Source organism: Tribolium castaneum, chromosome 9 (genome assembly GCF_031307605.1).
Source record: "Tribolium castaneum strain GA2 chromosome 9, icTriCast1.1, whole genome shotgun sequence".
Classification (NCBI taxonomy): domain Eukaryota; kingdom Metazoa; phylum Arthropoda; class Insecta; order Coleoptera; family Tenebrionidae; genus Tribolium; species Tribolium castaneum.
Window position 1 is genome coordinate 4,849,313 of NC_087402.1, and position 14,046 is coordinate 4,863,358.

The following is a 14,046-nucleotide window of genomic DNA, read 5'->3' on the forward strand; positions in this document are numbered from 1 at the left end:
AATAAAGCGGGAGATAAGCTTTTGTAAGGTAGTAAACGCAATAAACCACTCATAAACCGACATAAATAACATGGCGTTAAGCAATCGAGTTTGCAACCGTTTCATTTGAATGTAGTTAATTGAAAAAGTGTAAAAAATATGTTAAAATTTGTAATATCGGGAAAGCCATTAAAATGTGACATTTTCACAATGAATTTAATCTCGCTGAAGAGCCAAAGAAATAAAAAATGATTCGGTAGTGTTGAAATGATCATAATGTCAGGCGAGAGTTCGGATCGATTTATCGGCGATGTATTTTTTTGTGTAAGGCGTCTTAAAAATAATAAATCCACGTGGGGACATAGTGCCAGATCGTGCTTTATCTTCCTCACAGTTTCTTATTTCCTTGACATAGCGTCCTCGTAAATTTCTAACTATCACATTCAGCAATCTTGCGATGTTGGTCTGATGGATGAGGTGGAAGGGTAGTATTTGCTAATCCCTTCTGCCGTACATCCTTTTAAAAGTTTATCAAGTTTCAGGTTTCCTGATATAAAAGCGCAATATTAAGTATAAAGTCGCGCGAATGTAACTGCTCCTATTCAAGTTTAAATGAGGTTTAAATTTATAACACGATGGTGACAAAAGGATTACAGTCTCCGAGACCGCTCTATAAATATGTCTTTACATTTGCAATGCTAATATAGCTTCATCTTGCCGCTCTCCAGGCACGCATATTGCTCGACGAAATACTAAACCCGTTGGGTGTCCTTTAAAATCTTATAGCCTCATCGTATTTTTCATATCAAGACTCGTATTCTTTTATAATCGCAAACTTCATTTCGCCTGTCTTTGAAATTTCTTAGGCGATGTCAAGGCTCCAATTTATAACTTTAGATACACCTTCCTTCGGGCCATTTTTTATATTTCATAAAACACCAAATACAAACTGTACCTACCTTTTATATTTATGGCCGCCTACAACTTTATATACGCTTTTAAATGCTACGTGCCGTATACTTTATCCGGGCGATTTTTTAACCCACATCAAATAAGCACCGTCATATTTCAAACTCTAATGCTCTACATCAAATAAAACTAAATAATTACTTCAATTCGCCACAAAGTACCGCTAACGCTAAGCCGATCCCAAATACTAATTGAATTTTTTACTGTCTTAAACTCGCGCTTCTTCATTTCCTCAAGAATTAACGGCCGCTCTTAACGCCACTTTATAACCGCTCTCTTGCAAATATTTTTAAGCGAATTTTACGCAACCAATTACAAAAATCGCCGCTAATTTGCTCCCAGCGACGCAAAAAGTTGCATTTTCTCCTCCTCATGAATTTATCGAATTCCCGCAGCAGACAAAAAGTCTTATTCCCCATTGTTATAAAATACAATTTTCCCATTTCGCCTCCTTTCGCATCTCGTAGAATTTATCTTCCCTTTGTTATTCTTGGCCAATTCCGTCGCTAATAACCCACTTCCGCCCCCATCAGAAAGTAAACAGTCCCATCAGGAGATAATCCCTTCGGCTCCGTCCCATCAATTTCCCCATTTAGATTAGTTTCGTCCGTCCCATTTTCCTAAGATGCTATCCTCGGCGAAATGACCGTTTTCATCAGTCCGACCGGCAATATTGGGACAATTCTCGCTCTATCTCCTCGCCTCGTTGTCTTATTATTTTCCTCACGGACAATATGACCAGCTTACAATCGACGTCGTCGTCCCGCTGATAACAGACAGCCCGATCCGAGTGCAAATTCCTGAACGTCTCTCTTAAAGTGGACTAACACCATTAAGCCGGCAATTTACTCACAAATTAGAGCACGTCCATGCAAATTTAACGATGTGTTGTGTGCGTTCGGGACCGCTGTGTTCACACCAAATTATCAAAATTGATTTTAAACGCGCTTTTCCTTTTATTAACTCCCTGAATTGCACAGAGATCGTATCTTTGGCGAGACAGTTCTTGCGGTTGCACTACAAATAAGCCGCCGCCGAGACGAAATCTATTACAATATTCACGAGCGTAATTGCCTTTTGTTGTTATTAATTAAATTCTAATTAGATAAAGGAATTGCGCAAAAAATGATTTGTGACGAAATTTACTCAAGCCTTGATGTTATTAATTTTCTATAATCCTCCAGAGGATCATAAATTGTCGCTGTAATTTCAGATTCTTAATTAAAACTTAATTGAGGACTAGAATAGTATTTAATTGGGGATAATTGTCACTAATTGTACTTGTTCTGTCAATGTTTCCAGTTTTTTACCATCGGGATAAGAGAGTGGCGAAAACGTAATTGGAGCAGTCACTTAAAAAGCTCCATTTACATAATAATTTCGGGTAATTAGCTCGTAAAAAATGTTTTAAACTTGGGACCTAGGCGTGTTGCATTCGCACGAACGAGTTAGTTTTATAGCGTCTCTAATAAAAATAATTGGCACAGTATTTAAAACTTCCGCATCCGCAAGGTTCCCGTTCATTTTTGCGCAAAATAACATCGAACGCTAATGTGTCTGAAATGAACGGCCGTGTGAAGTTCGCTGTGTTGTGGGTTGATAAGATATTCGCTCCGTGTCGTTGATGAAGTTTGGGTAAATCCCGGAATTAAAGTTTAGCAATAAAAGTCTCTTATTGTCTCGTGTCACATATCGAGAGAAATTTCAATTAGGACGCGGATGACAGCCGCCGCAGAGATAGGAAACGTATAAGGTTCATTACATGCTGTTTCTGTGGGATTTTACGGCAGTCGTGAGCGTCTTCTTGAATGCTGAGCGAAATGTCGACAACGTGTCTGGAAGAAACGCCCCGAGGCCGATGTTCTAATGAACAAATTTGACCAGAGTTCGTCTAACAATGTCCGCGTCCTCGCTACTCGTGTAACGACACGCCTGAAAAAACCGAACAAAGGAGATTCAACAAGTAAACCGAAAAGACTCGAACCTACAAAAATAATCAACTAAGGGTCTTCCTGTTCGCCGAGCTCACGTACGACTTTGATTTGTTCGCCAAGTCGGACCAAATCCGCTTATTGCTTTTATTATGAGCCGAAGGACGATATTACTCCCAGCGAACCCCAACACTAATTTACCAAAGTAAAACAGCAAAAACTGCATGCAAGCTCGCCCAAATTGCGGAAAATAACGAGAGCTTTCAATAAATACCACATTTTACCCATACAATCATTGTTATTAGTTTCAAAGTAAAGAGCAAAGAAATATTCGCTTTGGTGCAATTTTTTCGAGTCGTTCAGAAGCAAGGCCCAGAGCCGAAACTAGGTATAGGCAAAGTAGGCCCTTGTCAAAGTAGGTATAACTTTGTTTTCCAAATTCCAATTAAACAAAAATTTGTGCAACATTATAAACAATGATTTTGCAAAAGCGTTTGTTTTGGAAAACTCATTTTGTAAAGTTATACCTTTATACTTTGTTTAGTTGTTAATTATTTTTAGTTCTGATAATTCTTCAATAAGAGATTAAATTGTCTTTGCTGGTTAAGCTACTGGTATACTACAAGAATTAGTTCAGTTTGCATTTCATCGGCAAAATGGCTTTCGGCCTTTTGATTCGTGTGACTAGAAAAATTGGCTTAAATAATAATAATAATAATAATAATAATAATAATAATAATAAAAAGAAAAAGAAAATATAAATATAAATGAATAAATAAATAAATATACAAACTCTGTGGGGCGAAGTCTTGCAAAAAAAATTTCGAAATCAATAAAACTGATGATTAAAAATTAAAAGAGGATCGCGTATGGCACGAGGACGTCTGTCAGATGTAAGCATTATAAACAAAAGTTAAATTAAAATTATGATGAAAAATAATAAATAAGTTTGCCAGGTGAAAGTAAGGAAGGTTTCTTTAAAAAATTCAATATTTGGATTAAATTTAGTGGATTCCTACATTATTATTATTGAATTGTTACATATAATCTTATTTTTTTTTATTTATGTCTTTATATTCAACTATATGCACATAAACTAAATCTCAAATTGGAAATTAAATGTGTACTTATTGTTTAAATAATTTTAAGTATGCTTTTAATAAATTGAGATCGGGACCATTTCTAGTCTATAATTTTTTGGTTTTTACATCTTCCTGAGATGTCTCTAACAGAAATTATAATATGTAGCAATCTAGTATTAAGAAAATTATGCCTAAAGGCGCCAAACTGAAAACTCGCCGATAGTCAATTAGTACCTAGTTTCGGCACTGGCATTGACATCTTACTGTAGACTGCACGCGTATAAAAGCTGTTGTCAGCGTGGTTATTATTGGTAATGGTAATTATTTGGCCTTTCAGCTTCACAACACTATAGATATGGAGATATAGATATAGCAAGACCAAAAAAAAAAACGTTTTTTTCTGGCTGTACAGAGTAAACTCACGTGTAAAACTTGCCTTTGCCACCATTGAGTTTAATGTGTTTTATACCTATATTGACAACAACATTTTTAGCTCAAGCGCAGTCAATGTGTATAGGAAGGTAAAAAAAGACCAGACCTGACCTACCATAGTTTTTGGAACATGCACTGAAGGGCTGATGGCCCAGTTATCGCAAATTGTCGAATTAAAATAGTAAAGTTTTTATGGGCGCGTAGATGTGTGTATCTGGGGACGTGAAGGGCGAATGCATGTCTTGGGGGCCGTGAGAGCGTTTCCATGGCTCCATAAAATAAGGGCAGATCAATGAACCCTCTTGAGCCGGCGGTGTAGTTTGGGTGTCCTTTAATCAAATATTAAAGGTTGGCATCGTGGAAATTTTTGTTGTGGGAGTTTGGGAACGATGTAAAGTCGGCGTCGAGAGACTTAATGTCAATACATCAAAGCCCATTTAAGAGCAATTCGCTCTTTGAATTAGAGTTTGATGCGAAAATAGGATTGAACGAGATTCGAACGACCGAACGGGGAATTAATACGTCGTGCACGACATTAAAGTTAGTTTAAGCAAAAATTTGCTTGTGCGTTGGAAATTAAGTCCCCGGGAGCTGAAAGAGTCACCCCGAGCGTGATTACGACATCTAAAAACGTATGTAAATCTCGCTGCAAAATGGTATGCATATAGTGATATTATGCAAATACCGGGAGTCTCTCGGCTCGTAGCACAATATTCCGGATTCTTTGTGTGCTGGAATAAGTGTGACTGCTAGACATTCAAACCCAACTTCATTAATTTAACGCCGAGGTAATGCCAACACTACAAAATAAATCGCTGATGTTTAACAAAAGTTGAAATTCTTCACACTATTCCACCAATTGGAGATAAGCGAGCAAAAGAGAGGACTGCTTAAATGCGGAAATTACACACATCTATCGTGGGACCAGTGGTCCACATTTTTTATTTGTGCCAATCTTTTGGAAACGAAAAGGATCTTTGCATTATAGTGTAGAAGCCTTGAACTCCTCGCAACGCTTCAGTCGTTTGCATCAAATCATAGTCTATAATGCTTCTATTTTTGGTGGGTGTGAAATAAAAAATTACAGTTTTTCTTCTTATTGAAGGTTGGATGAGAGTGGGATGAGTCACGACTCGGTTATAGTAGGTAATCATGTGTGTTTTTAAATTTATGTCGTCGTAAGACATTGCATGTAGACATATTGAAGCCCATAAAGCCTCGATTTTTACTATTGTCTCACAAGATGTTGCGAAGATGTATCTTGTTCCAGTTCCTTTCCATTATTGCCTCACAGTAGGAGTAGCAATTGTTAAGTTCTTTATTATGACACGATCTCAGTGATGCTACATATGCCCATTTTTTCATTTTGAATTTTACGACACGGGAGGGACTAATAAAATGAGGGATATTATGGATATTTTTCCGAGGTGCGAATTTTCAGGTGCTAATGACGAGCGCTCTGTTTTAATGATTATTGTCACGCGAATTTTTGATATAGCGCACAAAATAAATACTCGAAAACTGAAAAATTCTGAAACTTGAAGTTAATTGCGCAAAATATAATTAACCAAACAATGACAAACTTATGAGCATTTTGAATACATACATTTTGTTCAAAGTTAAAAATCTTAAGAAAAAGGATTAAAAAAAAATAGGCGCGTTTTAAGTAATCTACGCACTTTTTTATTTTAGAAGTCTTGTTTTCGTTATTTAATTATTTGAAAATCAATTTTTCACTTCATTTTATAAATCAAAATTAGCCCTGTTTATGGATGTAATTCGCCCTGGGAACTTCGCAGAGGTCAAGCGTTTTGTGTTTGTTTGCGAAAAGTCAGAACACGGCACAAAATGAAACAATAAATTAATTTGTTGAAATGTAAAAGTTGTCTTCACTTCTTTCCACGTCTACGTGTGGGCGTTAGTAGAGTATAAATTGTTACTTCTGGCGTCTTAAAAATCAAGGTAGAATCTTACAAATTTAACTGTTTTCCCAAAAGTCAACAACTAAAAAAGGCCCAAGATCACTCAAAATGCATTAATTTTTATCCACTCCAAAAGTATCCAAATATGTGTAGACCACCAAAAATTGGGCACATAAAAAACATGGTAGAGTCCTACAAATTTGTTGTTTTTCTAAAAAGATCCGAAAAAGATCTAAAAAACTTACCTACATTTTAGACACCCCAAAAATAGCTCTTCATTTCTGGCCCAAGCCAATTGGCGCATGCAAAAATCAATTAAAATTACCTCAAAACTACTCTAAAACCATTGTCAAATCTCTAGATTTCAGACACCTCAAAACAGCTTTTCATTTCTGGACCAAGCCTATTGGCGCATGGAAAAATCAATGAAAAACAACTTAAAGCGTCTTAAAAAAAGGCAAAATCTTACAAATTTAGCTGTTTGCCCAAAAGCACACAACCGAAAAGGGCCCAAAACCTCTCAAAAATCATTAATTTTTATCCACCCCAAAAGTTTCCAAATATGTGTAGACCACCAAAGATTGGGCACACGAAAAAACCGTTAAAATCTCCCAAAATCATGTAAAATTATCTCACGAGCACTCTAAAAAACTCACAACATATCGTGTTTTTAAACACTCCAAAATGGCTTTTTATTTCTGGACCAGACCAATTGGCGCATGCAAAAAAAAGAGAAAGACAACACCAAATCAAAGAGGTATATTTGGCGCCTTACAAACAAATGTGGTGAAATTCCTTAAAAATCATAATTTTTTATGCTCCCAAAAAATACTCGAAACTCAATAGACCACTAGAACATGGGAAAATCATCCAAAATCAAACAAAATTACATTAAAAGCACCCAAAAAACCTTACAACATTCCTTGTTTTGAGACACCATAAAATGGATTTTTACTTCTGGAGAAAGCATTCGAAGAAATTCAACAAGAAAAAACATTTAAGTGTTTCGAGTGTGGCATGCTAGGCCATAAGAAAGCAGACTGCAAGAAATCGAAGATAAAGAAGAGTTATGGTTTCCACATAGATGCAAATGCCTGCGAAACTGACCAAGAACTATGTTTCGTTGGAAGTAGAGTGAGACAAGAGAGGACTGTGAATGCTTGGGTGCTAGACTCTGGCTGTTCTGAGCACCTGGCCAAAGATTGAGAGAATCTGATCGTCAAAAAACTCGACAGGTCGATTCAAATCAAGGTTGCGAAAACAGGAGTTTATTTAACCGCTACTACAACAGGATATCTCTACACTGAATCCCATGTAAGTAGTAGAATTGAGATCATCTGCATTAAAAATATCCTTATAGTGCCGAACCTCGAATTCAACCTGCTATCTGTTAGAAGATTAGAGAAACTTGGCCACAGAGTAGTTTTCAAAAATGGCGTGGCAAAAATCCTCAATAAAGAAAAATTGTTAGCAGAAGCCATCTGCGAGAGAAAGCTATATGAGCTGAAATTTCTACCTGTAAAGTCCGAAATTGGGCGAGCAACAAAACGCGACTATTATCTCTCCAAGTTGACAGGTATATTGATAAAAAAAAATGTAAATACATCGTTATAATACCGTGTTAATAATTGACACCACGATATCATTGAACCAACGTCCGCATGTTTGAATTTTTCAACCACGCCACACATTTAGCCCCCGTTTGAAAGCCAGTCAAGGGCAAAGAAAAGTAGTCTCCAGGAAAAATCGATTCAGGATTTGAGCGACGTGACACTTCCTCATATTGTGAATTATTTTGTTCTCGTTCCTTAAATCGTAGGTTGAGTTTATCACTCCGTTTTATTGTTTTAATGGCCTCGTCGTGCCCGGGTCACACCTAAGTTCAACTCTTAATTTAAATTTCTAGACTAAGTACTATCATTATTGTCTTTGCAAAGGTGGAATTCTGACATCTACATAATTGCACTCTGATTGAAGATCAATATGAACACGGCCTGATTTATCAAGGTTCTATTAAAATGTCATCACACGATTGGACGGACGATTCGAACAATAATACGCACGATAATGCGAACCTTGCCACAATTTCACCTTTGCGAAGAGACAGTATGAGTGATTGACAAGGTGCTTTTTGCAAGAGATTTTATCATCTCGAATAAATATTTGAATCAGGTTATTAAAGCACTGACTTGAGTGTTTATTGAACACAATGTTGTTTTTTATGCATGTGTTGTGAGGGAAATCCGCCCCATATTTGGGGTCAAAACCCCCGTAAATACAGCGCTCCAGTGGCGTGCCTAAGTGCCCCACCGCCATAAAAGAATGCAAACAACGGCATGTACTTATATCGTCCCGTTGTCGGTTGAATGTATCAAAGCAATAAAAAGAGCAAATTATATTATCTTATTTTGTTATTCATAGTCGTTCTTCGTCCATTAAAAGTTGAGTCTCTCGGGCGTATTTTGCAAAATAAAAGAGCAGAGAGTATTCCTGTGGCCTGTGCACCGGTTTGTATTCGCTTGTGCGGTTTTAAGGGGGTGGCTTTATTCCCTCGAGGAAAAGAGAGCTTCCACGCTTATCATGGAATATCAAAAAGCATGATTTCTAAAGGGAACTACTCACACGACTGATTGAGTTTATAAGCCGGCTTTTACACATTTTCCATTCACGTGGGTACACAAGTAGGACTTTTCAAAAAATATTAGATCGCAAGTAAAACGAATCACTTTATTCAAGAACTACAAGTCTACTAAAAATTGCCGTTACAGGGCTTCCAAAGACCAGGATTTGATTTACAAACGCAGACTTCCACTTCGTAGCCGGCGACGGTTTGAGTATAACAACCGGAAGTTATTGCACTTCCTCCTATTTCCTGTACCTTTGTACACATATAAGTTGCATTATTTACTGAAAAACACAAAAATAAATTCGAAAGAGGAAATATATAAAACGAGATGCTCCTTACCCACGCCGTCATACTTGTACGTATAAGTTGCACAAACCTGATTAGCTGTTCGCCGGCACAAAACACTGTTTCTCTTGTTTGCAAACATCCAGTCAATGTCGGGAAAGGTCCCATCGTCTAAAATATGGAGTCAAAATACAACAGAGTATCAGTTATCCGAGCCCGGATTACCCGAGCTTCAATTCGAATTTTTATCTACTTATGTGTATGATATTTATTATTGTACCTAGAAGAAGCTGATTATAAAGTTACTGCCTTTAGCCCACTAATGGAAATTGTATAAAGCTTACTTGATGATGAAGGTAATTTATAATCACATTGTACCTACTAATTATTTTTTTCGTGAAGCAAATACATTCTTTAAACTACGGATATCTAAAGATTAGGATAGGAAACGCTGTACAAAAAAAACGTTCCCGTCCAGAGAGCGCAATTGTTCGAGTACCGTCTAAGTTTTCAGAGCAATAAATTTGAAAAAATTGTTGTATGTGTATAAAGGTTAACACATAGATAGCAAACCAATAAATACAGGCAGATAAAGCATTAAATTTTCACAAATAAAATATGAACATAATGCAAAAATTTTACCGTAAACTATGTTTTTTTAATTTCAAACATTTACGTACACTGTCTTATGTTTTTGAAAACTTTGCAAATACAATTACAGATGTAAGAAAAATGTTAGGAAGAAAGTGGTAGAGAGTTAAATTTCCTACAAAAAAGTTTCAAAGACTATATCCCTATCTTCAACCATTGAGGCCCCAAAGTCGTTCAAACACGTACCTGCTTCATTTTGCAGGAGATCAAATATTGGAAAGTTGATTTATACCTAAACCGTTGAAGATACAAAAAAAGGATAAGAAACAAAGATGTAGAGAATTAAATTTCCTATGAAAAAATACTCGACACCATATTTCTATTTTCTACAGTTTAGGTATAAATTATCTTTTCGTTACTCGACCATCTGTATAATGAAACAAATCTGTGGCTTAAGCGTGTTTGAATGACTTTGGGGCCTAAACCGTAGACGATAAAGATTGAGATTGGTCTTGCTGACGTTTTTAAAAAAAAATAATCCTCTACTAATTTCTTCGTACCATTTTTCTCGTATCTTTAACCGTTTTCGCAGTGTCTTCTAAAATACAAGACTAAGCGGAAATTTGAAATATTTTTTTCTCATGTTTCTTATGAAAATTTTAGTTGCCAGTTGTTCTCAGTCTGTTAAGAGAGCAAAGCTCAACATTTCTGCATTTTTTCCAAGTAATTAGTAATTAGTGAATTGGTTTAACACTCGAAGCGCCCTCATTTTTATTCTAACGAACTATTTTTTGGGTTCAGAAAATCCTGCGATTTGGTGACTCGTTTCGTCTCCTAAGTTATAGTCCTCCGTACTTTAAACAAAAATCGCTTTATCGAGTTTTCGTTTACTTATCTGAGGTAGTTTTCTCTTCATCAATTACCTCGGATAACTGAGGCTCTACTGTACGAATACACAGTATACTGAGCGCTACAAAAAATGCGCCACTTAAAAAATTACCTGAAACCACGATCGGGGGACTGCAGGGCACATGTTTGGCTCTAGTTTCGTCTAAATAGTCGGTACAAGTACCATTATACATGTAATTCTCATCATATCCAGGGCCAATCCAAGTGAATTCAAAACAATAAGAAGCGTCCGGGTTTAAAACAGTGTCATTGTTAGTGTTTGGAGTAATGGTAGTTTGAGCTGGTAAAATTTTAGTCAAAAAAAGTAAAATTTGAAAAACTACTTACAAATCACTGAAATAAAATACGTAAAACAGGCACAAAAAATCGCGAGGAGTTTCATATTTGCAGTTCTGTCATTCACGAAAAAATTTTGATAAGAAATCTGATACGAATCGAAGGATATTGGATAAGATAAAGGGGGAAATCAGTATAATCATTTACGTTTACCCAACTTATTTTATTTGAGTGCAGGTACATAATTTATTAAATTGAACTCAAATTAAATAAAACTAATAGCGACTGTCACCGGTACATAAAGAATAACGAATGATTTCAGCATGACATTCATAAATTACTTTTTCATCCGTCTGTAAATGTGCGAATAACTTATTGACATAATTTGAAAAATTGGCATAATTAAATGCCATAAAAAGCAGTGCGGCTAACTTAATGTGTGAATGCTTTTAGCGCCAAACAGTGACAAATTAAGTCCAATTTCCCGATAAAACCAACAGTTCAAACAACGAAATTCGAAATAAGTTCTCCAGCGACATCTCTCCACGAAACGCTCAGCTACCTAGAAACTTTCGGTTTCTTCGAACCGTGGATTGGCACCCTAAAACTGGATTTACGTGTCACTTGTCACAGTTTTAGGTTAGAAAATAAATAATTACGTGTAAATCCATATTTCCGCAAAATGCATTCGGTTTTACAACGCGGAAACGCGATTTTGGCGTACGCCCTCAGCGTCCTCGCTTGTCTGACCTTTGCCTGCTTCATCTCGACCGTATTTCTCGATTACCGCACGAATGCTTCGATGAATACAGTCAAAGTGGTTGTGTAAGTGACCGGATTGGGGATAATTCGGTCGTAATTGATTATTTATAGGAAAAACGTGCCGGATTATAGCGCGTCCAGGGAAAAGAACGACTTGGGCTTCTTAACTTTCGATCTTCAGACGAACTTGACTCATCTCTTCAACTGGAATGTGAAGCAGCTGTTTTTGTATCTCACGGCCGAGTATGAGAGCGCCAACAATAAACTGAACCAGGTTTGGGGTTGGGAGAGTTTTTGGGGTGGTTTGACGTAGGTTTTCAGGTTGTCCTTTGGGACAAGATTATTTTACGTGGCGAAAATGCCGTACTTGACTTTAAGAATATCAACACCAAGTATTACTTTTGGGATGATGGGAACGGTCTTAAAGCCAATAAAAACATCACTTTGACTCTCTCCTGGAATATTATACCCAACGCTGGATTATTGCCTAATATTTTCGCCCATGGCTCACACTCTTTCAAGTTCCCAGAGGAATACACCACTTCTAGGATGTAATAAGTTATTTGTTGTTAGGGATTTTTTAAATAAAAGTTTCACCGATTAATGTTAATTTTATTAACAGTGCAAAAGTATATAAACATAAGTAAAACAGAACAAAACATGGATAAAATCGTGAGGGGAAATTCAAGTTGAGGTCTCAGTTTGGATGGTCTTGTCTTCCATTTTATTAATTAAATTGCCGTGTTTAAATGCAATACCTAACATCTCCCTTAGGCCCTGAAAAAATTAACCATTTGATGAAAAATTTAGCTTGGTATTATAAAATAAAAAACCTGGTTTTCCAATTTGAGCCTTGCGATTATTTCCTCGTTGCACACCATCCTGTCCTCGTCAATCAGGGCAGCCTGCTCCATAACTGCGGCCATTTCGTGTATTTTCTCGGCCTGGTGCTTGATTATCTCGTCGTATTGCTTGTCTTGCAACGCCTTGAAGTCTATCCTAGTCTTGTAGATTTCCTCCGTGGTGTGCTCCCGATACTTGGTCATAATATGTTCAAGTGTGGTTTGATAATCTTCTAACGCTGCCCTCAGCTCCCTATTCTCCTGCTGAATCTCCCTCAAGTGTCTATTCTCCTTTTGTATATTCGCAATTAATTGGGAATGCGGCTTTTGGTTCGCCACCTCGTTCAACACATCGACTTCTTCTTGAAACTGTTTCATTGCATCAATTTTTTTCGTTATTGCGTTCGTCTCATTCAACAAAGTATCAGCAATTGTATCGCGGTCTTTCAAACGACCTGCTAGGCGTTTCGCGTCAGTGATTATTTGCTGAATTGTGAGGGACATTTTTTATGAGGTAACTGTAAAAGACGTAATTTGTGAATGCTAATTTCCGATAATCGAATATCGATTTACCTTAGTGGCCACCGGGGTAAAAAAATCACTTTAAAAACACATAACTACACTGTAGGCATTTTGTTTTCGCTTATTTCATTGAGGAATTCTCAGCATTTGTTTAAAATATGGACAATTGTAATTGACAGACGGACAAATAAATAATTTAGGTTGAAGGAAACACACAAGGCCGATATTTAGGTGACAGGTGCGCACAAACGCGAATACTACAGTAGGCCACTCAATTACTCGAACATTCAACCATCATTTTCCAACAATTTTGAGAGAATTTTAGTTAATCTCGCATAATTAGAGTTAATTTGTTATTCATAAACTTTATGCATTATTTGTAGACCGAAAACGCAAAAAAATAAAAAAAGTTTAAAGACTGTTGCGTCCCCTGGTTGCTCATATCACTTTTGAGCAACATAGCGGAAAGTTTAAATGTGAGATCAAGTTGATATTTTTCACACTATCATTATAATAATGATAACAATTCACTTGCGATATCATGTCTACCTCAAAGTATTCAAATTACGAAAAAAGTTCAAAGGATAAAATGTGTTCCAATCTTATTCGTTAATAAATTAAACGATCGGGCGTTTTACGTCTTCGGCTTTCCCGAAAACTGGTCCATTCTTCTTAAAACTGACCTCTAAACCAATAAAACTATTTACAAAAAAACACAACTTTTTATTCCCTGCATTTTCTAATAATCAGCGTTTACATAATCCTTTCTTCCTGACAAAAATGGTGTAAACTTCCACGTGCTTCTTGCTTTACAAATTAGTTACTTATTTGATTAAATAGAGCAATGAATAAGAAACACTTATTCACTGAATAGAGCAATCCTTAAATAAAAAAATACTTTCCACTTGCTGGGTTTTC

The 14,046-nt window shown here is 36.5% G+C and overlaps 3 protein-coding genes across 3 annotated transcripts; 1 reads left to right on the top strand and 2 right to left on the bottom strand.

Annotated features, from left to right (window-relative positions):
• Positions 1 to 9,028: 9,028 nt before the first annotated feature.
• On the bottom strand, positions 9,029 to 11,213 carry LOC103312667 (uncharacterized protein). Its single transcript, XM_008193896.3, has 4 exons — positions 11,054 to 11,213; positions 10,818 to 11,006; positions 9,281 to 9,397; positions 9,029 to 9,222 (listed from the first exon to the last, which is right to left on the bottom strand). The coding sequence occupies exons 1-4, from the start codon at positions 11,106 to 11,108 to the stop codon at positions 9,065 to 9,067; spliced, it is 519 nt and encodes a 172-aa protein (XP_008192118.1). The 5' UTR covers positions 11,109 to 11,213; the 3' UTR covers positions 9,029 to 9,064.
• A 260-nt stretch (positions 11,214 to 11,473) lies between these two features.
• Spase22-23 (Spase 22/23-subunit) lies at positions 11,474 to 12,368 on the top strand. The gene is made up of 3 exons (XM_969181.4): positions 11,474 to 11,827; positions 11,876 to 12,038; positions 12,086 to 12,368. Exons 1-3 carry the CDS (start codon positions 11,685 to 11,687, stop codon positions 12,317 to 12,319), a joined length of 540 nt encoding a protein of 179 aa, XP_974274.1. The 5' UTR covers positions 11,474 to 11,684; the 3' UTR covers positions 12,320 to 12,368.
• Fgop2 (Fibroblast growth factor receptor 1 oncogene partner 2) lies at positions 12,356 to 13,424 on the bottom strand. Its single transcript, XM_969208.4, has 3 exons — positions 13,180 to 13,424; positions 12,598 to 13,124; positions 12,356 to 12,541 (listed from the first exon to the last, which is right to left on the bottom strand). The coding sequence occupies exons 2-3, from the start codon at positions 13,108 to 13,110 to the stop codon at positions 12,449 to 12,451; spliced, it is 606 nt and encodes a 201-aa protein (XP_974301.1). The 5' UTR covers positions 13,111 to 13,124; positions 13,180 to 13,424; the 3' UTR covers positions 12,356 to 12,448.
• Positions 13,425 to 14,046: the final 622 nt, after the last annotated feature.

Bases quoted from the DNA above. Each gene is read 5' to 3' on its own strand.
- Fgop2 (XM_969208.4), bottom strand. From the start codon at position 13,110: ATGTCCCTCACAATTCAGCAAATAATCACTGACGCGAAACGCCTAGCA. The intron at 12,542-12,597 runs GTTTTTTATTTT...TAATTTTTTCAG, and splicing joins GGCTCAAATTGGAAAACCAG to GGCCTAAGGGAGATGTTAGG.
- LOC103312667 (XM_008193896.3), bottom strand. From the start codon at position 11,108: ATGAAACTCCTCGCGATTTTTTGTGCCTGTTTTACGTATTTTATTTCA. The intron at 11,007-11,053 runs GTAAGTAGTTTT...AAATTTTACCAG, and splicing joins GTATTTTATTTCAGTGATTT to CTCAAACTACCATTACTCCA. The intron at 9,398-10,817 runs GTAATTTTTTAA...TCCATATTTTAG, and splicing joins TCCCCCGATCGTGGTTTCAG to ACGATGGGACCTTTCCCGAC.
- Spase22-23 (XM_969181.4), top strand. From the start codon at position 11,685: ATGCATTCGGTTTTACAACGCGGAAACGCGATTTTGGCGTACGCCCTC. The intron at 11,828-11,875 runs GTAAGTGACCGG...GATTATTTATAG, and splicing joins AATACAGTCAAAGTGGTTGT to GAAAAACGTGCCGGATTATA. The intron at 12,039-12,085 runs GTTTGGGGTTGG...GTAGGTTTTCAG, and splicing joins CCAACAATAAACTGAACCAG to GTTGTCCTTTGGGACAAGAT.